Below are 25841 nucleotides of genomic sequence, written 5' to 3' on the forward strand. Positions count from 1 at the left end.
GTGTATCGAGCGGTAACGCACTTCGAGTGCTTCCCATCTCCCTGGTCTTCCAACTGTCCGTCAACATAATCTTCCCTCGCTGAATCTCCGTCCGCGTCTAAGGCAGGGCCCCGCTAGATCGCCTTACTGACGAGTCCTCTAGCGGGGTCTGGACGAAACGCTCCTTCTCCCTTTCCTCTCCTAACCTAACTTCGCCTTGCAGAAGCCCAGGCCCGCAATTGCGGGGCACGAGGGTTCAGGTAGCAGGATCGGGACAAGGAGCGCAGCCAAAGCAACCAGTCGGACGCCAGGAGGATGCGTAGGTGCAGGGGATGGACTCCATTGTTATAGTCCATCCATTACTAGTAAAACCACACCGCCGATCTTGTCGCTCAGGTTGCCCGCATCAACAGCAACAAGGAACGACAAGAGATTGACGGACAAAAGTGGCTTAAGGTGCCTTTAATAAAGGTACCTTAAATCACAAAAGTCAATAGCAAACTCACCTTAAGGTGAGTAAGTGGTCTAGTAGCTAGGGCGTCGGACTCATACCACAGAGATCCCCGGTTCAAGACCCGGCGGGGGGTAACCCCCCCGACCCCGATTTTCTTGTGGTGTGACGATGCCCCCCTGGCTCTAGATTACGGGAAAACCACTCGTGGAATTTTCCGGGGTTTCTCCGAATTTTCCCGGGTGTTTTTCCAAGTCGGTCCCCTCGCCCTCACGGGAGCTCACCGCTCCACCTTCTACTGACGGAAGACTGGAGTAAAAGGGGGGGGGTCGGCGCCAAGGGTCTTCAGGGTTGCCAGCCCAGTCGACCCAAATCTCCAGCCGGCCCACTAAATAATAGATTAGCCTCGGATGACAATAGTGGACCGCCCACTGGCGGTTCACCCCCGGCGCAGCAGAGGAACCAAGCAGCGTACAACACACACCCATGCGACTCATGTGATAGTAGGACCTTCACCACCAGAAGAGGTCTAGGAGTGCATCGAAGGAGGGCCCATCCCGAGGTCACGGACCAAGAACTGCCCACACAGACCAAGATCCGATGGACAACGGAGGAGACGAGATTGTTAGCCAGAGAGGAGGCCCGGCTTACGAAGGCTGAAGCGAGATTCCTCAACCAGGAATTGGTGAAAATATTCCGCAACAGAACGGTTGAATCCATTAAAGGACATAGGCGAACAACCGCCTACAAAGACCTCGTTCACCAATTCCTGGAGGAATACAACGAGGAACCTACGCCCCAGCCTCCAAACCAGGTGGCACATCCACCTGCAACACAACAGCAAGCACGGGACCCTTTACTGGAGCATCTATTGAATCTCCCCACCATCAGCGGCAGCGAGTATTGTAAAGAAGAACTCCAAAGGATTGTCGAAGAAGCAGCCACGAGAAGGAAGGACGACACATTGGAGTCGCTGGCTCTATACCTGCATCGGATCTACCCCCTTCCGAATACCGGGAACCGCTCCCGACGGGACAGAAACACCCCGCCCAAGCGCACTAGACGCCAACAGAGGCGTCATAACTACGCTCTAACACAAGTGCGCTGGAAAAAGAACAGGGCAAGGTGTATAAGGGACATCTTGGAAGGAATATCGTCTACCAGAGTACCAGGGCAACAAATAATGGAACCATACTGGACGGAGGTGATGCGGCAAAAATCAGGAGCATCCCCCGCAGTTGAAGTGCCACCAACAACTGCCACGTCAGTATGGATTCCAATCACGGAAGCGGACATCAGGGACGCCCTACCATCGATGGGCACCTCAGCGGGCCCCGACCAAGTAACCGCGCGGCAGCTGAGGGCCACACCGCCAGGCGTCCTCGTGAGAATCTTTAACATCATAATGATGTGCCGCAAATTGCCTAAACACCTGAACAAGGCAAGGACGATATTCCTCCCCAAGAACGATGCAGCCACGGAGCCAGCCGACTTCAGGCCGATCACCATCCCGTCCGTATTGGTCAGATGCCTCCACCGTATTCTGGCCGCCCGACTGGCAAAAGCCATCAACATTGATGAACGCCAGAGGGCATTCAGGAATACGGACGGGTGCAACGACAACACCTTTCTCCTCGACGCGATCTTGAAACACCACCACCGAAGTTTCAAGAACTTGTACCTGGCTTCGATCGACGTCCGGAAGGCCTTCGATTCAATATCGCACGCCGCTCTATCATCAGTCATGGAAACCATGGGAGTCCCCAATGAAATGACCGAGTACATCACCGCAACATACAACGACGGCACCACGACACTGGAAGGCGAGAGTTGGAAATCCTCCCCCATAACACCTGGTAGGGGAGTCAAACAAGGTGATCCACTCTCGCCAACCATATTCAACATGGTCACCCACCTCCTCCTACAGAGACTGTCCCCGGACATAGGCTGTAGGATAGGAGGTGAGTGTATCAACGCAGCCGCCTTCGCAGACGACATCATTCTCTTCGCCGAAACGCCCCGAGGATTGCAGAACTTGGTCGACACAACTGGATCCTTTCTTCGACAATGTGGGATGGACATCAATCCAGGGAAATGTCTGACCATTGGCATTAAAGCCAATGGCCACATTAAGAAGACAGCAGTTGATGTCGATACCAAGTTCTACCACGACCAACAGCAACTTCGGACTTTGAAGCGAGGGGAAGAACTGAAATACCTGGGGATCAAATTCACCGCCCAGGGCAGAGCACGATGTCGGCCGCACGAAGTGATCGGACCAGGACTGGCCTGCCTTGCCAAAGCGCCCCTCAAGCCACAACAAAGACTGTACGCATTGCGCACAGATCTTATACCCCGGGTGTACTACCACCTAGCACTCTGGGATATAACGATAGGGACACTCAGGAAAGTCGACATGATGATCCGAGCGTCCGTGCGCAAGTGGCTAAATCTCCCACACGACGTGCCAACCGCATACATACACGCGGACATCAGGGACGGAGGACTCGGCATCCCCTCCCTACGATGGTTGGCACCTGTGTTGAGACTGGGAAGATTGCGAGCGCTTCGGCAAGGCCATGACCAATTCCGAAACGATCCAACGGACGCCTTCCTGGACAACGAAATCACTAAGTGCCTACGACGACTCAAGGACGGCGACGCGGTGATAACGGAATCGGCTCACATTGGGGACCTCTGGAGGAAACGACTGCACTCTTCCATCGACGGACGTGGGCTGATAGGTTAAAGGGAAACTCCACAACAACACGCGTGGATTGGAGATGGTACCCGACTTCTGACGGGCAAGGACTTCATCAACTTCACGAGAACCAGGATAGCAGCACTCCCCACACGATCCAGGACAACAAGAGGGAGGCAAGCTGACCGCTACTGCAGAGCAGGATGCTCCGCACTTGAAACGCTAAACCACGTCGTTCAACACTGCCATCGTACGCACGGGATGCGTATTCGCAGGCACGATGCCATTGTTGCCTACACAGCCAAGAACCTCCGACATCAAGGTTACCAAGTCCAAACGGAACCGACATACCTTACGGACGAAGGTATACGGAAACCGGACTTGGTCGCGACAATGGGTAGAACGACGCTGGTCTTAGACGCACAAGTGGTCAGCGAACAAACAGACCTGGACGGGGCGCATCAGAGAAAGATCCACTATTATTCCGACAACACTAGCCTTACAGCTGGAATCAAACAAAAGGAACAGAGCTCTGACGTACGCCACCTGTCCATTACGATCTCGTGGAGGGGAGTATGGAGTCCTAAGTCCGCTCAGGGGTTACTCAACTTGGGTATCATACGGAAGAAGGAACTCAAGGTTCTCTCAAGCAGGGCCATCATGGGAACATTGGCCGCCTTCAACATGTACTCCAGGATTACAACGGTTAGGCGCATGGGGGTGGGTTAGAAATTGTAAGGTCCCCCTGAATATTGTGCTACCTCATAAGGTATAAGTATTCCCTTGTTATATGATTGTACGATTTTCAAGTAATAAAGGAATAAATTTTTTTTTTTAGCCAAATGCCTCGTCATCTAATTAGTGACGCGCATGAATGGATTAACGAGATTCCCTACTGTCCCTATCTACTGGGCTCTGCCGCTAGGTGTCGCATGGAGAGGACGCGTGTGGCGTACGCCCGTACAAGCGGCACACAGCGCCACCTACAACTTAGTAACTAGCTGTTGCTACGCAAACCACTAGACTCTCTCTCAGTCTAATACCAGTCTCCCACGCGTATAGACGTACGCATAACGTGAAATAAAGTACGTTACAAGTTAGGCTAAAACCACGTGTTTCCTTATTACCGACGCGCCATCGATCCCAGTTCTCAGAGAATCAATATAAGAGAACCTAACACCAATCAATCCGCCACACGCGTCGCCATACCGTGCTCCGTGTTTTCTCGATAATTAGTGGTTAAAACAGTCGCAAGAATTACAAATTGTGTATTGAAGTGAAGTGCCATCGAAAAGGAACAGTTAGAGCCAAAAATTGTGGAAATCGGCTGGGAAAAAAACAAAGTTATAGTGAACGGAAGATTTACATCGATCGCCACGTGCTCCGGCACGCCGATCGTTGTGACCGGATTCCTCCGGGAATACTGATCGCAGATCCAAGCAGCAAACGCGGAAACTAGTTATTAGTGAAGACGATTAAAATGAGCCATCAATTGTGCGCGTAGTGTAAAAACTGTGGAAGTTTTAAATCGCGTCAATAATATAATAATAATAATATAATATATTAATTGGTGCCGAAACCCGGGAAATTAAGATGGCCGACGAAGAAGGAAAAATGGAAATCGCGGTGAGTTCAGGAACGCGACGCTTCCTATTTTTTGGCGGGAAGAACCCAAGCTATGGTTTGCCATGCTCGAATGTGAATTCGCGGCCTATACAGTAAAATCAGACGCGGTAAAATGCGCTGCGGCAATCAGGCACCTAGATACCGCATCAATGAAAGTGGTTGCCGACGTTATAGCTGCACCTCCGACGGACGACTCGTATATTCAGGTAAAAGAGGCTCTCATCTCGCGTTTAGCAGCGTCCGAAGAGACGCAATTGAGGCAGCTGCTGTCGGGAATAGATCTACAGAACAAAAGACCATCGGAACTACTGCGAGAAATGACGCTCCTCGCAGGGAAAAATGTTTCCGATAGCGTCCTATGCACGCTATGGCTACAACGGCTACCTGCCCGAGTACAAGAGGTCCTGTCCGTGATCGAAGGAGTCTCAACGGAAAAATTAGCTCTGCTCGCCGACAAAACGATCGAAAGATCGTCGCAATACGAGCTAGCGGCCATTGCGCCCCACGTTAAGGAGGAAGCCCGACCACGTGACCCCGGTCCAAGCTTGGAAATAGCTGAGCTTACCAAGCGAATAGCTCAACTCGAAGCATTAGTCCGCGACACCCACAGAGGACGACGACCGGAATGCAACAAAATCCGAAGATATAGTTCGAAATCAAGGAGTCGAACTAGAGACGACGGACTATGCTATTTCCACGGGAAGTTCGGCGAGAACTCGTGGAAATGCAGACAACCCTGCCAATGGAAAGGACCCGATAAAAGGAAGAGTCAGGGAAACTAAACCCACTATCCCGTATTGAGGCGTTGCAGGATGGTACTAACGTAAAAAACCGCCTAATCATAAGCGACAAACAAACAGGCAAGAGATATTTGGTAGATACAGGAGCCGACGTATCATGCATACCAAAGTCTCTGCACTGCAAAAGAAGAATAGACAACGATGTTAAACTGTATGCAGCAAATGGAACACCCATAAACACGTATGGTGAACAGCTGCTCTCTGTGAACTTGAGTCTTCGGAGACAGTTCTCATGGAGATTCATCGTTGCTGATACATCCAAAGCCATCCTAGGAGCAGATTTTATAGGTCACTACAGCCTCCTGGTCGACATAAAAAATAAACGACTGATTGATAGTCAAACACACCTATTTTCAGTTGGAAAAGTCACAAATTCGACTCAACCAACAGTGACTACAATAGGTAAGACTAACAGTTTTTCAACACTGCTAAAAGAATTTAGTTCAATCACAAGGCAGAACTCCAAAGCGTACCAAAAACACGGCGTACAACATCATATCACCACCAAAGGTACACCAATTGCAGAACGGGCATCTAGTGTGAATCCGGTCACCGCGAGGATGACGCGGATATGTTACCTCGCCCTTACGGGCATACACAGCTAAGCTGCCATCTACCCCCAGTCCAACCACTGTCAAGGAGAGGGGCCAAGGAAAAATCCGCACGTGCCATTGAGCCGTTTGCAATGGACGAGTTCTTTAGCCGCTAGCGAAATTCTGGTTTTACCCTCCTTTCACTAGCGCCCACGGGGAACCACGGGGAGGCGAACTCGTGACGCGACGCCTCGCGTGCACTAAGCGAAGACCTAGGAGGAAGGATGGGAGTTGGGAGGGATGGATAGGAGTTTGTGGGGTTGTTGATGGGGACGTGAGTCGTCCCCTTCCGGGTCCTGGGGAGTACAGGTGTCTGGGATTGCCTACATGAAGCCCTTTAGCCAAAGGGCTTCCCTACAGAAGTCGGAGAAGACCTGGAATGCCTCTGGAGACGACACGAAGTGTTGTGCCGCTTCCGGCCATTTCCAGTCTCCGGCTGGTACTACCTCGCGGAGGGCTTCTCTCTGCGGTTCGAAATTAGGACAGTCGAGGAGGAAGTGATTGACCGTGTCCGATCCGTGACCACACGCGCATCCCTCACCGTCGGAAACTCCGTACGCGCGTAGGCGCGACCGGAAGTTTTCGTGGCCGGTGAGGACTTGCGTGGTGTAGTGGTTCGGTTTCGTCCACTTGGCCGCCACTCTCTCCTCTATGTTTTTGAAGAAGGCGTAGGTGGTGCGGCTCTTGTGGGAAGAATTCCACATGAATTGCCACACCTTGTACGCCTCGACCGCTAACCTATGTTTTGCATCGTCGGCCCCCGCCGGAACGACGATGCTACCTAGTCTGGCGTCTTTACCTTTACGCGTCTCGTACAAGGCTTTGGTTTGCCTGAGCTTGACGTCAATGGGTGTAGCACCGGCCACCAGGCACATGCTGTCCCACGATTACCGGCGGTATGCACCGGTCATCGCGATGAGAGCACGGCGCTGTGCAGCTCTCAGCACCCTGAGCTCCCCCTCCGTGCACCGGTCGGCCCACCCGGCGGCAGCGTACGTTGCCACCGGGATGAAAAAACCACGGTACACGGCGGAGAGCGCCCCGAAGCGGAGCCCCCATTCACGCCTTACCATTCTACCCAGCTTCGCGAAGAGCGAGCCGACCTTGTCACTTATATAGTTGCAGTGGGTTCGAACACCCATGCCCCTATCAAAGTGGACGCCGAGGTACTTGACGAAGGGTTTGAATCTTAAGGGCTTATTTCCGATCCGAATGGTCGGTGGTCTAGCTTTGAAGCGCGGACTGCCGTTCGTTTTCGATCTGGGCGCGATCCTCCCCGCCGGCCTATCCTATCTCTCTCGATATATCCGTTGCGCAGGACAATCGCCTCGGATTTGTTTTCGGAGATCTCTAACTTTGCTGATCTGCACCAACCTAGGATCAGGTCAACAACTCGTTGACCTTCGATCTCTAGGTCTCTACGGCAGTTTCCGCCCACGAGGACGATGAGGTCGTCCGCGTAGGCGGCGAATCTATTCTCGACTGAGGCCTCGAGAGACCTCAGGAGATCGTCGAACATCAGGTTCCAGCACGCCGGGCCAAGGACGGAGCCTTGTGGGCACCCCCTCGTCGCGCGCTTGGAAACTCTTTCCGTCCCGACGGTGAGACTGACTTTGCGGTCCTCGAAGTAGTTGGAGACCACTTCGAAGACGTTGCGCGGGCAGTCTCGGTCCCTAAGACTCTTCAAAACTAAGGGCCACCAGACGTTGTCGAAGGCTCCGGAAATGTCGAATAGCAGCGCTATCACATGCCGATGCTCCATGGCATCAACCATGCGGCGCAGCTCGACAATTGCATCTTCAGTCGACTTTCCGCGCATGAAGCCGTACTGTCTGCTGGAGATGCGTCCCGTTGCCATCGCCGTCTGTTCGAGTAGGCTCTTAAGGAGCTTCTCGAAGGTATTCCCTACGATGGAGAGGAGACAGATCGGTCGGTAGGACTTCAGGTCCTTCACGTCCTTGCCCTCTCCCTTCAGGAGCACTCTGAGGGAGCCCTCCTTCCAGGTGGGGGGAAAGACGCCCCAGCGAAGGCACCCGTTGAAAAGGCGAACTAACTGTCCTAACACTACTTTCGCGGCGGCCTTCAGCGCTCGGACCTCGATAAGGTCCGGCCCTGGTGCCTTATCGTTTCCGAAAGTGCGAATCGCATCCACGACCTCGTCCGGTGAAAACGGAGAGGCGTCCGCGGTGTTTGGCGCGATTCGCACGTTCTCTCTAACTTCTTGCTGCGCGGGCGTGTCGTCTTCTGTCCGGTCGTCCGGGACGTGTGCTTCCAGAAGGGTGTTGGCTGTCTCTACCGCGCTCATGGTGTTGTCGTTAGCTCGCCGGAGGGTGCTGAGCACCCTCTCGACACGGAGCTTGTTCGCTTGCAGCTTGTACACGATGCCCCAAGGCTCCGTGTTCCCGTACGACGACACAAAGTTTCGCCAACTCTCGAATTTCGCCCTCTTCACCTCCGTGCTGTAGTTCCGCAACGAAGTGCGGTACTCCAGCAGTTTTAGGAGGCGTGAGGACTCATTTCTTTCCTTCTGGAAGGCACGCCTCTTTCGGTAGACAGCCTTCTTCGTGCCCGTCAGCTCTTTCGTCCACCACGGATTGGACTTTCTAAATCTACGCTTTCTCGGCATCGACGCGGTGCAGGCATCCTTGATGATGTCTGTGAGCGTTTCTGCCATTCCTATGGTTTCCTCCGCTGACTCCAGGCTCAGGACTTCGAGCCTCGATCGTGAAAGATCGGACAGGGTCTCGGAGAATCGCTCTCAGTCGGCTCGACGAGTGTCGAACCGAGAGTTCGCGACTCCGCGATTCCCCGTCGCGGCTCTGGGTGCCCGCAACCTAATGTCAACGGCGTTGTGGTCGCTGGTCGTCCACGCACACCTTACGTTCCAGCTCCTGATGAACGGAGACATGGAAGGCGACGCCAGGGTTACGTCGATGTATGACGACCCGGTTGGCGTCCAGAAGGTAGGTGGTTGAGCTGCGTCGTTCACAACGTCCATGCTAAACGCCGCTATCAGAGTCTCGAATTGAGCTCCTTTCTCGTCTGTGCCTCGAGGGCTCCAGAGCGAGGATTGCGCGTTAGCGTCTGTCGAAACTAAAAGTCTCTCCCCCCTCAGTGCGCAGAACACCTTCTCTTACTGGAAATGTTGCCGAGGAGAGACACGTGTTGTACAGTTGGGTGATTTCCGCGTGTAGTATGGGCCAGGCCCTTTGTACTATTTCGGGTTCCATTGCGTCAATGCCTGGCGCCTTCCCCCTTTTCAGTTTCCGGATGGCGGCATCGATCTCAAGTGTGGTGAATTGTGTGGTGTCGGTGGTGTTGGGCGGTTCTCTGATGTTAGACCGAAGTCGCCTGTGCCGCTGCGTCTCAGTGCTCGTCTCATCATCTGGAACGAGGCTGCGCAGAAGCAGTGCAGCGGTGTCGTGCCATGTGAGTGTGTGTGTGTTGTTGTCAGCGATGTTGTTGCATGCCTTAGCGGCGTGGACCTTCCTGGTTTGTAGTTTGTATACTAGTCCCCAGGGGTCCTTGTTCCCCTCAGCCGACACAAACGAGTGCCAGCTGAGGAGTTTCGCCTTTCTAACGCTTGCGTGATATTTGTTTCTTGTTTGTCTGTATAGTGTTGTGAGCTGCTCTGGCTGTGTAGTGTTTCTGGATTGCTGGCACTGCCTCCTGAGCCTCCGCACCTTTTTCTTCATACCATCGAGCTCCGCAGTCCACCAGGGAACCGACTTAGCGAAGCGGGTTTTCCTGGGGATTGCCTCCTCGCAGGCTCGAGTTATCATGGTCTCGGTCTCCACGGCCTGCCGGTCGGCGTCACTGTCGCACAGTGCAGTGGATTCCTGGGTATGCCGGGACTCAGAGGCGAGGACTCTTTCGAATTTCTCCCAGTTCGCTCTTTTCAGGTTGAACCTGTTCGATACGATACTGGGAGCCCAGGCTGTGGAATTTTTGATCGTCATAGTAATTAAATTGTGGTCGCTCACTGTCTGATTTTCGTGGATCCTCCATCGATGCATCCTGCTCGCCAGCGGACCGGCGGCCAGGGACACATCGATGTTGGACTTGCCTCTATTATTGTCGAATGTCGTTAGGCTGGAAGGCCTGTTGACAACGATTAGATTATGGTGGGAGATTAGCTCTTCCACCGCTTCTCCCCTGATGTCGGTGTCTGCATTGTGCCACAGTGTCGACTTGGCATTCACGTCCGCGAGAACGATGACACTCTTGCCCCGGAGACTGGACAGTATCAAGTCCAGGTGGTCGATGTAGCTGATGATGGGGTCCGAGCACTGGAAGTAGGCGCAGACGACATAGAAGCTTAGATCCCCTGCAGTAAGCTCCGCACAGACAAAGTGCGTGTTACACAGGTGCTCCAGCTTCAATGCCGTAATCGCCGGGTTACAGACGGCTAGGGCGCTTTTGACTTTATTTCTGGAAGCATTATTGGAAAACGGTTTGTTATCTATTATTAATTGCATGCTGATGCCCATGGTGTTCGGGTGTTTAGTGTTGTGGTGTATGTGCGGCTCCTGGATCGCTAAGACATCTAGTCTCTTATTCGAGACTATCAGTCTTAGCTCATCTATGGCCGTCTTACAGTTATTTGCATTGATCTGCGCTATTGTGAGATCGGGAATACGTGCCTTACCTTGTCGCTGAGTGTTGCCTCCGGTGGTTCCTGCGACATTGTACAATGTGGGCTTACTTACCATAATCGATCTTTGATTTTTGCACCTCCATTGCGTGGCAGTAGGCTGGGCAGTCGTTATTCCTCGAGGAGTGGTTGTGCGGCATCCTCATCCTCTTGCAGTTTACGCACGAGGGGCTCTTGTCCATGTTCGGATAGCTCGCGTGGGTGTGTCCGTCCTCGGCGCAGTGACCGCATGACTCCATGGAGGCCTTGCAGTACTTGGCGATATGGCCGAACGACTGGCACCTGTAGCACCTGCTGACAGCGTTGTATTCCCTCAGGGTGCAAGAGTGCCAGCCGATGAAGACCCTCCCCGTTGCGATCAGTAGTTCTCTTGTTTCCGGGGCTGTCTCGATGACCCAGTTCGTGGCGTCTTTAGACCTGTCCCCGGTCTTGAACAGAACCTTTACCCTTTGTGCGAACTCCTCTTTGGACAAATGTTCCAGATTTTGCTTGTGAAGTGCGGCTAGTAGTTCCGCTTCACTGACTTCGTTGGGCACTGAGTATATGATGGTACGTGGCCTTTTCTTTGGTGGTAGGTCTGCTTTGTGGCCGGCTTCTGCTATTTTCTTGTTCCGAAGGATCTTCTCCAGGTCCTCCTTGGTTTCCGTCTCTATTAATATTCCATTGTCCTTAATTTTACGCACGTTTCTGATTTTAATATTGTCCTTGGTGGGGGCTATGTTGCGGATGATAACCTCCTTCGTGCTGTCGCTGCTGGAATTCTCTGTATTAATTGCGGGGTATATTGTGGCCACGTACCTTGTTTGTATTGTTCTTTTGACAGCGTTGGCGTTAGCGGGAGCGGAGCGGGCAATGGTTGCGTATGTAGTTCCCGGTTTGGATTTGCTGGCCTTCGGTAGGTTGTCGGTTCTGCTCAGGTTGTTTACCGTCTGGACAACGTTCTGCACCACGTTGCTGAGGCTCTCGATCTTTGCTTCAATCGCGCTGCTGCTCTTCACTTTTTCCCTCAGCGCTTTGTTTTCTTCATCGAGCTTCTCCGAGTAGGCGAACGCATCCTTGATTAAGCTTTTGAAGTGCTTAGCGTCCTCGGCGGGCAAACTATCTGCAAGTTCACTAATGAACGTTAGCAAGATCAGAATTGGGGAGGGTTCAGTGGAAGGGGCGCACTCGCGTGTGCTTTCGGCCTCTGTTTCCACATTTGAGTCAGCTTTCCTCTTCTTCATTTTCTTCCTCTGTATGGCCTCGCCAAGCTTCTTAGCAGCCCTGGTTTGGGCGACTTGCCAGTCGCCATCGACCTCCATGGTGGCTGCCCAGCCTGGCACCGTTCGTAGTTTTCGTCCTTAAACACACGTTAATGAGCCCCAAAAAAAAAAAATTTAATTAATTAATAATTTTGTTTAATTTATAATTAATTAATTATTTATTTATTTATTAATTGTTTATTATTAATTGTTTGCTTATTGTTTATTGTTGCTGGTCCGTTGTTTATTATTCACTCGCGAAACCTGTATATTGGTTTGAATCCGGCGCGCAAAGTAGTACTATGGCCCTCGAGCGGGAACTTAGTGTTGTTTCACTATCGCGAGTAACAATTGCAGCCAACTTTGGTTAAAATTTTCGAGTTGGCAGCACTGACCCCGTTTGTATAGATAGGAAACTCTGTCCGCTCGCTAGAGCCCTCGGTGGCCAATCAGAGCGCGCGACACTCGACTGGAGCGCCACCCCACGCCGGCGGTGACGTCTCGAAGCTCGAGGTGAGAGCACGTGTTTTTTCGATCTATTGACGCGATTTAAAACTTCCACAGTTTTTACACTACGCGCACAATTGATGGCTCATTTTAATCGTCTTCACTAATAACTAGTTTCCGCGTTTGCTGCTTGGATCTGCGATCAGTATTCCCGGAGGAATCCGGTCACAAAGATCGGCGTGCCGGAGCACGTGGCGATCGATGTAAATCTTCCGTTCACTATAACTTTGTTTTTTTCCCAGCCGATTTCCACAATTTTTGGCTCTAACTGTTCCTTTTCGATGGCACTTCACTTCAATACACAATTTGTAATTCTTGCGACTGTTTTAACCACTAATTATCGAGAAAACACGGAGCACGGTATGGCGACGCGTGTGGCGGATTGATTGGTGTTAGGTTCTCTTATATTGATTCTCTGAGAACTGGGATCGATGGCGCGTCGGTAATAAGGAAACACGTGGTTTTAGCCTAACTTGTAACGTACTTTATTTCACGTTATGCGTACGTCTATACGCGTGGAAGGCTGGTATTAGACTGAGAGAGAGTCTAGTGGTTTGCATAGCAACGGCTAGTTACTAAGTTGTAGGTGGCGCTGTGTGCCGCTTGTACGGGCGTACGCCACAACCACTCTCCCCCGAGATATAAAACTATATACAATAACAAAATATATACAATAACAAAATATGGATTCGGTGACATAACAATAATGATTATACAGTAAATGTGACTTTTTTGGGTCCTTGATACGTTCGTAATTGTGAACTGGTTGATTTTTCTTGAATTTTTTCCAAGAATGCTGGTTTTAAACGTTCCGTGGTTAAATTAGTGTGTTTTCCTTTGTAATCCACCTTGAAAATTCGGTCTGTTACCCTTTCGATGATTGCAAAAGGTCCTTCGTATGGGGGTTCTAACGGTTTCCTGGTTGCGTCAACTCGTACGAAGACGTGTGTGCATTCAGCTAAAGATTTGTGAATGAAGCATCTTGGTTTGATATGGTGTGCTGTTGGCACAGGTCGGACTTTCCTAATATGTTCCCTGAATTTTTCTATGAAGATTTGTGGGTTGTTTTGTGTTTCTCCTTCTAGGAAGAATTCTCCTGGAAGACGTAGAGGTGTTCCGTACAGCATCTCTGCTGCTGTAGCTTTTATATCTTCTTTGAAACTTGTCCGGAGTCCTAGTAATACCGTGGGTAGAATTTTTACCCAGTCTGGATCAGTGTGGCATGCTATTGCCGTCTTTAGTGATCGGTGCCATCTTTCTATTAATCCATTTGCAGCTGGGTGGTATGATGTAGTTCTTGTTCTTGAACATCCAACCAGTTGCGTGAGGGCTTGGAATAATTGAGATTCGAATTGTGTACCCTGATCAGTAGTTATTGTCAAAGGTGATCCGAATCTGGATATCCAAGTTGTATATAGGGCGGTTGCTACTGTGTCCGCCGTGGCATCTTTGATTGGTGAAGCTTCTGGCCACGTAGTGAACCTAACGATCATCGTAAGGCAATAGGAATACCCTTGCGCCTTTGGGAGTGGCCCTATAATGTCTATGTGGACCTGATCAAAGCGTCCTTTTGGTATGTCTATTTTGTTTGGAACGTTCTTGGTATGCCGTTGTATTTTATTTTTTTGGCAAGTGATACACGTTCTGGTCAGTTCTTTGATTTGGGCATTCATTTTCGGCCATACGAAATTCTTCGCAATTGTCTTTTGTGTGGTCCTACCACTGGGGTGCGCTAGGCTGTGAGTCGCGTTGAAGATTTTCCTTCTTAGCGTCTCTGGTACGTATGGACGTATATTGTTTTCAGACATATCGCAATATATGTATTTGTCTGTGTTGTCCACTAAGATTTTGTGTAGCCTAAACGGAGAAGTGGTATCTTGTAGGATGATCTGGAGTTCCTCATCTATTGCTTGTTCTCTGATGAGTTCGTCTGTTGAAACAAGAATGGGCATTTCCACTTCTTCAATTCTTGAGAGCGCGTCTGCAACTTGGTTGTTGTGTCCTGCTATGTGCGTAATTTGGGTTGTAAATTGACCGATGTATTCCAAATGTCTCTGTTGTCTAGGTGAAGCTTTCTCCGAGTTTTGTATAAAAGCTTGAGTTAGAGGTTTGTGGTCAGTTTGTATCGTGAGGTCTCTTCCTTCTACCAGGTGTCCGAAAAACTTTAAACTTTTGTAGATTGCTAATAATTCCCTGTCGTAAACACTATACCGAAGTTGTGCTTTTTCTAGCTTCCTTGAGAAGAAGCCTAAAGGGTGCCAGTTGTTCTTATGGTACTGTTCTAGTACAGCTCCGATTGCTTGATCTGATGCGTCAGCTGTTAATCGTAGTTACGCATCTTTGCTTGGGAACTGCAATAGGGATGCTTTTGCTAACTGTTCTTTACTTTCTATGAACGCTGCTTCAGCTTCAGGTGTCCATTTGACTGGCCTCTTGTCTTTCTTCTTGGTACCCATCAGTAATGCGTTTAGTGGGATGTGCGTTTTTGCAGCTCCGGCAATGAATCTACGGTAAAAATTTAGAATTCCTAGATATCTTCTTAGCTCCATTATTGTACCTGGTTTTGGATATTCTTGGACGGTCTTGACGCGGGTGGGTAATGGTGCGATTCCCTTACTGCTGACTTCATAACCTAAATAGGTTACTGACTCCTGACCAAAAACGCATTTCTCAACGTTGATTGTTAATCCGTGTTGCTGTAGTCGTTCAAATATAATGCGTAGGTGTCTATCGTGTTCTTCCAATGTGTTTGATGCTACCAGAATGTCATCGATGTAGCAATGGCAGAATGACAAGCCCCTTAGCACTGTATCCATGAATCTTTGGAACGATTGTGCGGCATTGCACAATCCGAATGGCATCACCGTGAATTCGAACAGTGATGACTGCAGTTTTACATCTGTCTTCGGGTGCCACTGGTATCTGGTGGTATGCTCGGACGAGATCTAGTGTTGTATAAATCTTGGTGTTGGTGAGATGGTGCGCTATGTCGTGTATATGTGGTAGTGGATAACGGTCTGGTTGAGTCATGTTGCCCCGCCTTTTCAGTGCTGCGCCGAGTCCTAAGAAGGGAAGTTGGTCGCGACCTCGCTCTCTCCAGCTTAGTTGGGGCAATGCTGGAGAGCCCGAGAAAATGGGCGGCAGCCATCGCCTTCTGCGAACAGGTAATGTTGCAGAAGGCGGCTGCCGAGCGGGGTCGCCGTGAGCGGGGGGTGCGGCGTGTGCGCCCACGCCTAGAGCCCCCCCCCCCCCGAGCAGCTGAGAATAGGCGGGCGGCGGGTGTACCAGATTATGCTGGTTTAATTGCCCGCCGCCCGCCAACCGAAGATGTCCTCCCTATACCGGGAGTGGGGCGACGAACATCGTCGCCCCCGACGGCCGCCGTGCCCAGGGCGGGGGCCCTGGGCACCCTCATTGAAAAGCGGCCGTCGTGACGTGGCGGTGCGGGGAGCGGTCTCCCGCACCGCCAAACCAAGATTATTCATGGGGGAAGATAAATCTCCCCCCGGGACGCGGCCGGCCACCGCCATTCCATCCTGGTGGCCGGCCAGGCGAGGGGGAGCCGCGGTTGTGTTCATTAAGAGTTCCCGTGGCTCCCTCAGTAATCGCCAGCGCCCTAGGCCGCCGTGGGGGTTTTAGCGGGTCAAACCTCGCACTACCCCCGTCCCGCCCCCCGGGCGGGGCGGGGGTGTCTGGCCAGCAGATTTCCCCCACGATAAAAAAAAGGAACACCAGGAACGATCGTTCCATACACTTAAGGAAGCACTTATTTCAAAACCCATATTGCAATACCCAAATTTCAATGAACCTTTTAATTTAAAAACCGACGCATCAAAATTTGCCATTGCAGGGATACTTAGTCAAGGACCTGTTGGAAAGGACTTGCCTATTGCATACACCTCTCGCTTATTAAATTTTACAGAACAAAAATACTCTACCATAGAAAAAGAATGCTTAGCTATTGTGTATTGTACTTCATATTTTCGACCGTATTTGTATGGACAAAAATTTAGAATTATCACAGATCATAAACCTTTAATATGGCTACACTCAATTAAAGATCCTATATCCAGATCGTGGAAATGGAAGTTGAAATTAGCGGAATATGAGTACGAGATAGAATATAAAGGGGCAAAGCCAACGCTAAAGCAGATGCTCTATCTAGAAATCCACCAAAAATGTGCTTACCTATACAACCGACGATTGTAGAAAATAAAAAGGGAACTATACCATCGACAACAGCAGAAGACTCTTGGATCCGAGACGTAATTAGGAAAAAGAAGACGACTACATCGACCTAGAGACAACGAAGGATAGATATTCAAAATACAACCCGTGATTAGGATAAAGGATAGCATCTTCTGTCTGGTCAAAGATCTCGCCTATATTCGATCCAGTACGAAAAAGGATAAGGATGGAAGAAACGTCCTTGCTCAAAGAGAAGATAATCTCATCCCCATAATCGCATCCCAACTCCCGAAGCTCAAGAAGCACCGCCACAACCTGAAATCCCTGTCGGACAATTATCGACGAACGATATAATAAATTCTAGACCTAAAAATTATGATGAAATGTTAAATAGAAAACAACGACAAAATTCAAATTTGCAAATTAAAGAAGTTTATGAACCATTAGATTTAATTTATCTTATGAAAGAATCTAAAATAGGAAAATTTTGTAACCAACATAGTGGTCCACACAAAGTTGTAGAAATCTTGCCGAATAGAAATACTAATTGGAGGTAATCTACGTACAGTACACACTAACGAATTGAAAATTGCACAAGTAACATCTAAATTTAATTAACAAATAACGGCACAATTAACAACAATGCCGCATATATATTACGTATCAACGAATGTTCATTAGACTTTAAAATTCCAGTACCAAGTCAAGGTAAATTCTCAGAAATTTCTTGGAACTCAACGAACCAATGGATGATGTCATTCTACCAAATCACGACGAAACTCGTTGAAGCCTACCACAATCAAAGCCGTTATCTGTATCCGACGGAAGACAACTCGACAACTTCCGTGATGGTAGCAGATAGTTGCTGAGTGTCATGGAAACATCAGGACCACATTTCGAAACGTACGTAGTAGAAAAGAGCATCATATAGCAGCGATAAAAATAGCATCTATAGAATACAATATAATACAGAAGTAAAATTCGCCCCAGGATTCGCATTAACTTGATTAATTATATCAAAAATAACTTATTATTTCTGATTATAGAGAAATAAGATTTTTGAATATCCTAACTATTTAAATTACTGTTCTAAATATAATGTTTTAATGATCTATGAGGTTCACAAAATTTGAAAATGTCAAAATTACTTTAAAAAATATTGTCATTCCGAAACTAGCCTCGAACACATTTCCGAAACTCGATCAAGCCAAAATTATGCAAATAACTTCATTTCACATAAAAACAATGTTAGCGCATAGGATTTTTTGAAATTGGAATGTTACGACCAAAAATATTGCGAGAAATGTATTGCACTGTTATATAAACAATATAAACATTCACCATTTGTCTTTTTTAAAAACGTTTACAAAACCTCCAGTACGAATGAAAAATTTCTTTCCTGACCGAGTCTTCTCCGTACTTCAACCTAAACCAATACAGTGTCTCACAATCAGTGGTAGTACCAAATTTCTGATTCGAAATACACAGCGTTCATACTCAAGCACATACAACATGATACCATTTCACAAGAGTAACTGTGATAAATACTGTCCAATATAAATCATAGACCTGTTTAAACCAATAACACTACTATGAAAAACCTCAGAAATAAGATTATTAATTGCATTAACCCTGCAATACTATAAATGCTTGAGTTTGCTTGAGAAGATTCGACGCACCTACTTTTTAACTTTGCAGCTTACTTAATAGACAACAACAAGGTTTTGTCCTCGCAAAAGTTGCTACAACTAGACAATCTGCGTTATCAATTTCATCGAATGAATGGTCCAAATTGATCATTTTCAACATGGATTTTTATAAATCTAGAGTGATTTTGATTCAATCGTGTTAAAATAGGAAGTACATAGTAAATTGACCAACGTACTTAAGAAAGCAATACCTCTAGTGGCAGTAGGATTTGAATGTAGAAATAAGTAGCAAGGCAATCAATCATCTGAAGCTGTATTGCTTATTATCCTAATATGGTTGCAAGTTTTTAATTAATGGAAGGCGACAGCAAATAATGACGAGTAAAGAAAAATTACCGATACGATTTCAATGACTCTTGGTACCATTACTGCAGAATTTGATTCGTAGATAATATGCGGCTTCACTGAAACACTTTTGTTTTAACGTGGGGGAATATCTGCTGACCAAACACCCCCGCCCCGCCCGAGGGAGCGGAGCGGGTGTAGTGCAAGGTTTGACCCGCTAAAGTCTCTACGGCGACCTAGGGACACTGTGCCTGTCGCTGGCGGATTACGGGGGAGCCACGGGAACTCTTGTAGAACACTACTAGGGCTCCCCCTCGCCTGGCCGGCCACCAGGATGGAAAAGCGGTGGCCGGCCGCGTCCCGGGGGGAGATGAATCCTCCCCCCTTGAATCTTCTTGATTCAGCGGTGCGAGGGGCCGCACCCCGCACCGCCGCGTCACGGCTGTAACGATGATCCTTCCTTCCCCACTCTTAATCTCTAAAAGAGATAAGACACAGGTATTGTAACGATGACCCTTCCTCCCCCACTCTTAAAGAGATAAGACACAGGTATAAATAGGCCATTAATTATGCGTGCGGGCAGTGACATTCTTATAATCGGCCCGGAACATCGAACACAGTGTAAAAGTTCCCACTCTAAATGTATCAATTTTATAAAACTGATGTAAAATAAACATACGCTGAAAAGCCATAGCTTTCCAGCTCCTTTTAAAAAGCGAAGTCATTCAAACCCTGCGTAACAATTTGGTGATCCTGCCAGGATCCGTCTGCTACGATCAATCTACGGAGATCAACGGCACGGATATTTGTGTGAAGAACAGGAGAGCGAAACACAAAACAGGCAAAAGGACCACTACGCAGCAGCAGGACACCCCCTGCCGAATCAGGAATCACCTAAAGCAAGGTAAAAACCCTGGACTCATTATTTAAACGCTATCGCGAACTGCGGAGTTCCATACTATCTTCCACGAGCTCGAATACCGAAACCGATTACTATTCGAATACCAGAGTACATCTGCTCTATACTACACCACCGAAAATGTCACGAGCCACATCGCCAATAGAGGCTGAGACTCCCAGCCTGTAGAGTGAGATGAAAGCTATACGCGAAATGATTACGAAACTCGCGATTTACACTAAAGAAGAGAACCGCAAACGCCAAGAAGAAATAGACGACCTGGGAAGAAGAACCCTTGGGTTGGTAACAGAGGACGAAGGCCCTGTCCAACAGCCACGCCCGACACACCAGCAACCAGCCAGTGATGTCACATCGGACGAGGAACAGGCAGGTAACAGAGGGATAGATAACGCGTCGCTTCAACGTCCCCCACCAGGTGAGTCGACATACCAAGACAATGAGTTGATGAGCCCACATCCGAATCAATACGAACAGTTAGAGGAATAAGAGGCACCGGTGATATGGGAGTCGAGGACCTTATCCGCCAGGTAAGAAGAGCCCGCTCACGAGCAACTCGACCATGCATACTGCTTGACCTAATCTTGGCCGAGAAAATCAAAGACAACGCCTGGGACGCCATTCGATTTGAAACTATCGAAACATACGATGGCCTGTATGCCGCGTTACGTCGCAACATTACAGGAGCCGCCTCAACCGAAATCTGTAAAACACGGCTCAGACAAATCCGCCAAAGAGATGCAGAATCGGTCAATTCATACTCCCAGAGGTATAATGGAAAGTGGAATGAACTTCGCTATGCCATCGAAGCGGAGCACAGACTACCCACTAAACGCAGGATTGTGTTGCAAATCGAGGAAGAAGCTGCTGTGCGAACCTACATCAATGAATTGCGCGAAGAATTCGCCAACCGCGTGGAAGACGCGATGCCGCGTAATATCGAGGAGGCACGTACAAAGGCGCTCACAATCAAGCTCCGCAACCGCGAGAGAAAGCAGAATCAACAACGAGACCTTGCAACTAAACAACCGACACCTAATAGGGGCCCACCGACACCTCGTCCACCAGTCCGACCACGACCATCCGAGTCAATGCGAGGTCAACGAACCGCAACGCAATGCACACATTGCAGACGATACGGACATACTGAGGCCGACTGTTTCCGTAAACATCAGAATTTTCGGCTACGGAAGACCGCCACCGAGCAATCGAGCAACCAAAACGGAAACAGTCGAAGAAGAGTCGGTCAACGAAAACCAGGAGTCAATCGATCCGGAACAACACTTCGGAGCATATGGTTTCGGGTCAACGGCCAAACTCGACGAATGTTAGTCGACACCGGCGCAGATATCAACCTAATGAAAGAAAACGCCGCCCAAGCTTATCATCGGTATGCCGAGGTAAAGAAATTCACAATGGGTAACAGCACCTACACCTGCAGGAAGGTATTGGAATTGACCATATTTGGTAAGACCTCCAAATTTCACGTCATTACTAAAGAATGCCCATTGGTGGAAGACGGGATAGTCGGACTACCATTCCTCGACCAGTACAACTGGAAACTAACCAAGGAAAACCTTCAGCTGGACAATAAATCCCCGAAGTTGCACACCGAGAACGCCAAGATCCCGGCACACACGAGCGTTAAGGTTTGCTTTACGACGAATATCAAGAACGACATCGTGCTATGCGAAAATTTAATTACTGGAGACCTCTCGCTTCACGAAGCAAATAACGGACAAATCTCCACATACGTGACAAATGCCAGTGACTCCGAAAGAGAGATCACCGACGACACGTTTCGAGTTACGAAGATAGACGTAAAAGAAGACCACCAGAAGAATAACGACACCAGCATAGCCGGACGAGTGAAGCTCCTACGAGACAATACACGGTTACAACACATAGAAGCCGACCTAAGATACAGCATCTGGAAGATATTGGCCTCCTATTCCGATGTATTTCACCTCCCTGGAGATGAACACCCACAGACGAGACTAACGGAGCACCGCATAGAGTTGACGGACGAGACCGATCAACATTAAGAGCTACCGACCACCGGAAGCCCACAAGCACGAGATCAGGAAACAGGTGAGCGAAATGATGAACAAAAGAATCATCGCGAATTCGGAGTCGCCATACAACTCTCCGCTCTGGGTCGTACCAAAGAAGATCGAAGCAACAGGAAAACAAAAGTGGAGAATCGTCATAGACTTCCGTCGATTAAACGAACGAACAGCACAAGATGCCTATCCGCTGCCCGTCATCGAAGATATTCTTGATCATCTGGGAAACGCGAAATTCTTTAGTGCATTTGATTTATCCGCCGGATTTCATCAAATCCCAATGCACGAAGAAAGCAAAAAATACACGGCTTTCTCAACGCCCGAGAGGCACTTCGAATACAACCGCATGCCCCTTGGACTGAAGAACGCGCCCGCTACGTTCCAGAGGATGATGGACCAAGCCTTACGAGGTTTAATTGGCAAGACGTGCTTCGTGTATCTCGACGACATAGCGGTGTACGGATCTACGATCCAAGAACACAAGGAAAATCTGGTAATACTACTGGAGCGCTTGCGAGCCACCGGTTTAAAGTTACAGCCAGATAAATGCGAACTCTTGCGACCCGAATTGGAATACCTCGGACACACCATAACCAAAGATGGTGTCAAACCGAATGAAGTCAAGATAGAAGCTGTCAGGAATTACAAACAGCCCAGTACATCAAAGGAAGTAAAGAGTTTCCTCGGTTTAGCTGGATATTATCGTAAGTTTATTAAAGATTTCTCCAAAATAGCCAAACCACTCACAGATCTGACGAAGCAGGACAAACAGTGGGAATGGACAGAAGAATGCCAACACGCATTCGACACACTAAAGCAACACCTCACGAAGAGCCCGGTATTACGATACCCGAATTTCTCGAAGCAGTTCACTTTGACAACCGATGCATCCAACTATGGTATCGGAGCAGTCCTCTCACAGGAAGGACACCCGTGCTGCTACGTCTCGAAAACGCTGAACCCTGCCGAGATTAATTACTCGACAACAGAAAAGGAAATGCTCGTCGTCGTATGGGCGATACGTTGCCTCAGACAGTACCTGCTAGGAAGAAAATTTAAAATTCAAACCGACCACAAGGCACTGGTCTGGCTGATGAGCGTCAAGGGCCCATCATCAAGATTGCTGAGATGGAGACTGCTACTCGAGAGCCACGACTACGAGATTGACTACAAAAAGGGCAAAGAAAACCAAGCCGCCGACGCCCTGTCCAGGGTGAACATGACCAATAAAGAACTGGACGAACTCATACAACAACAGAGTTCAACCCCATGGGCACGGTTCGTCGCTTGGGAGGCAGTCGAGACGCCTTCAATAGCCAGCTACGTGGCCACTGACAAGCAAGACGTGATTCTCACCCCACGAGAAACGTTCAACGAGGAAGCGTGGATTAATTACCTTCACGAAGCCTCATTTTGGAAACAGCGGAGAAATAAAATCTATATCACCATCTCCGAACAGTTCACGCCGCGAGAGCAAGACCGCCTGTTTGCGATGCTGCAATTCACGGCTGAAGAAAAGAAGAAAACCGCTGTCCCAACCAAGCGAAACACAAGGCTCACATCAGAAGAAAAGCAACTGATCATCTCAGAAAATCATGGTACGCCGACAAGTGGACACTTTGGGGAAACAAGGACACTTCGAAGAATCAAAATGAACTACGATTGGAGAGGAATGGACGAGGACGTAAAGCGATACATTACGACCTGCGACGTGTGTCAACGCAACAAAACACAACGTACGCCATTCGCACATCCCGCCATTATTACAGATACACCACTACAACCTAATGACAAAATCGCTATGGATATATTCGGACCACTGCCAGTCACACAGAGAAACAACCGACATATCGTCAGCATCCAGGATAAGCTCACGAAATACCTCATACTCGTTCCCCTCACTGCGACCAGAGCAGAAGACGTGGTCAACAGGTTACTCGAAAACTATGTATACACATTTTCAACACCAAAAGCTATACTCACCGATCAAGGTGCAAACTTTATCGGCCAGGTAATGCAAGAGTTTGAGGAAAATCTCGGGATACAACATATCCAGACAACCTCTTGGCACCCACAAAGCAACGGATCGCTTGAACGAGCTCATGCAGTGATTCAAGATCTCCTAAAAACAGCCACAGCGGAGCACACAGAACTCGAATGAGACGAAGTTATAAAGCCCATCACACTCGCCTACAACACTAGTGTCCACGAATCTACCGGACGGACACCTTTCGAACTGACGTTTGGACGAACGGCTAACGTACCATCAGCAGTTAGCTCCACTCCAGGCACAACCTATGAAATCTTGGTAACCAAATGGAGGAAACGACACGACCAGTTGATTCAGGCCGCTAGAGAAAGATTAGAGGAGAGCAAGAGATGCAGTAAAGAACGTCATGATTCTAAGCGTGTACGTACACACCTGGTATACCGCCAGGGAGATCAAGTGTTGATCAAAGGCCATATGGCAAGAACAATAACGTCACCTTGGAAGTCAATGAACGATTACAGAAGGCACATACGGATAACATACGGCCTTACTTTTCTGTTTCAGATGCTACTAGCTCTGATTCAATTGACTAGCCTCTCCCTGGTAGAAGCCGAGATTCGTATCGAGTCACTGAACGACTCGACGATTTACGTAGAACTGCTGGGGCCGGCTAGAATATACCACGAGACATGGAATATCATCACGATATTTGACACCAACGAACTCAGAAAGGACTACGAGAAGGTAGAAGGCCAGCTATCATCACTAAGAACCAGATGCGGAAACTGTAAAGAGATGAGAGAACTCAATCAATTGAGGTAGATAGGCGAGCGCGTCCCTGGGGCTCTCCTGCCGCACTTCACCTCGTGGCGGGAGAGGCGGTTTGGCAGGCTCTCCTACCGTCCCCCCCGTGTCCGCTACCTTGTCGTGGTGGGGGGGCTTCGTGCCCTAATGATCCTCAAGGCTGTGCCGGCGGGGATTTTATTCCCTGGCAGGTTCTACCTAGCCGGAGTGGCTTGAGGTGAGGGGCCAACTAAAGTCGGACATATACCGTAAACCTGTGGTCATGTTTTACAGGAACGGGGGTCTTGCCTTAACCGGCCGGACCGCGAGGATGACAACCTCTCTAAAAAATCCCTAGCCCCAAGCAGTGTTGCGCGGTGAAGAGGGCGTAGCTGGAGTAAGCGCCAGCTATGGTTGGTGGGTGCACCAATCGTTAGCGGACAACCCCGGGGTACCTGGCGACCCCCCGGGCGTATTAGCCTTCCCCGGGTATGGCGGCTCTACCCGGGGTGACCTCCTTTCCGACCACACTCGTGGGATGAACTATGGATTCTTCTTTTTCAAAACAACCGGGGAGGGGGGTAACGAGCGAGAGGGAGAGGCGTGCGAGCCAATCGTGCGCCTAGAACGATATGTAGAGCCGGTGTCGCGGAGGCTTTCTGCCACACGCGGCACAAAGAGGCCTGCGGAGGGCCTTGGCGACTGCGACGGGGGGGAGGAGTCGGACTTCTCCGTCTCCTCCCACCACTCGTCGCAGAGCGTCCCGGGCACCTCCAGGAGGAAACGGGGCCGGCCACCGACGACCGGGGAATACGTTGGCCTCCAAGAGGCCAAACGCAGACAGGCTGAGGCTGATAGAAGCCTCATAGCGGGCATTTTCGACCCGGCTGCCCCGGGGCCGAGGCCTGCGAGATCCAGCGACCCGCTGCCGGATGAGGTTGAGGTCGCTGCGGATTTCCGGGGCCGCCCGACGCGTGACGTTGCGGCAGCAGTAATGGAGTGCCTGGGCGATGTGGCCAGAATCTCCAGTGCTGCGACGGGACTGAAGGCCAGTGCGGTGCGGTCCCTCCGGGCGGCGGCCCTGAGCAGCCGGGTGGGCGTTGCGGAGCTGGCAGTTCGGTCGGCTCCCAGCGCCACCCGGCTGTTGGAAGCCGAGAATGCCCAATTAAGGGAGCAGTTGGCGGAGTTGCGGGCTGAAGTCGCCCGACTCCGTCAAGCGGTGGAGGCGGGGCCGGCTGTTGCCGGGATGGCTCCGCCGCTGCCCCCTTGTGGGGGCAACGGATTGCTGCCGGATATCGGCGCTCGGGGGCCCCAGTCCCCTGGGCGAGGAGGGTCCTCGCCCCCACCCGCGG

The 25841-nt window shown here is 49.7% G+C and overlaps 1 protein-coding gene across 1 annotated transcript; it reads left to right on the top strand.

Annotated features, from left to right (window-relative positions):
- Nucleotides 1–4906: 4906 nt before the first annotated feature.
- On the top strand, nucleotides 4907–6100 carry LOC143261203 (uncharacterized). The gene is made up of 3 exons (XM_076527782.1): nucleotides 4907–5525; nucleotides 5618–5959; nucleotides 6012–6100. The coding sequence occupies exons 1-3, from the start codon at nucleotides 4907–4909 to the stop codon at nucleotides 6098–6100; spliced, it is 1050 nt and encodes a 349-aa protein (XP_076383897.1).
- The last annotated feature ends 19741 nt before the right edge of the window (nucleotides 6101–25841 follow it).

The sequence above is a fragment of the Megalopta genalis genome, unplaced genomic scaffold, assembly GCF_051020955.1.
Source record: "Megalopta genalis isolate 19385.01 unplaced genomic scaffold, iyMegGena1_principal scaffold0041, whole genome shotgun sequence".
Taxonomy (NCBI): Eukaryota; Metazoa; Arthropoda; class Insecta; order Hymenoptera; family Halictidae; genus Megalopta; species Megalopta genalis.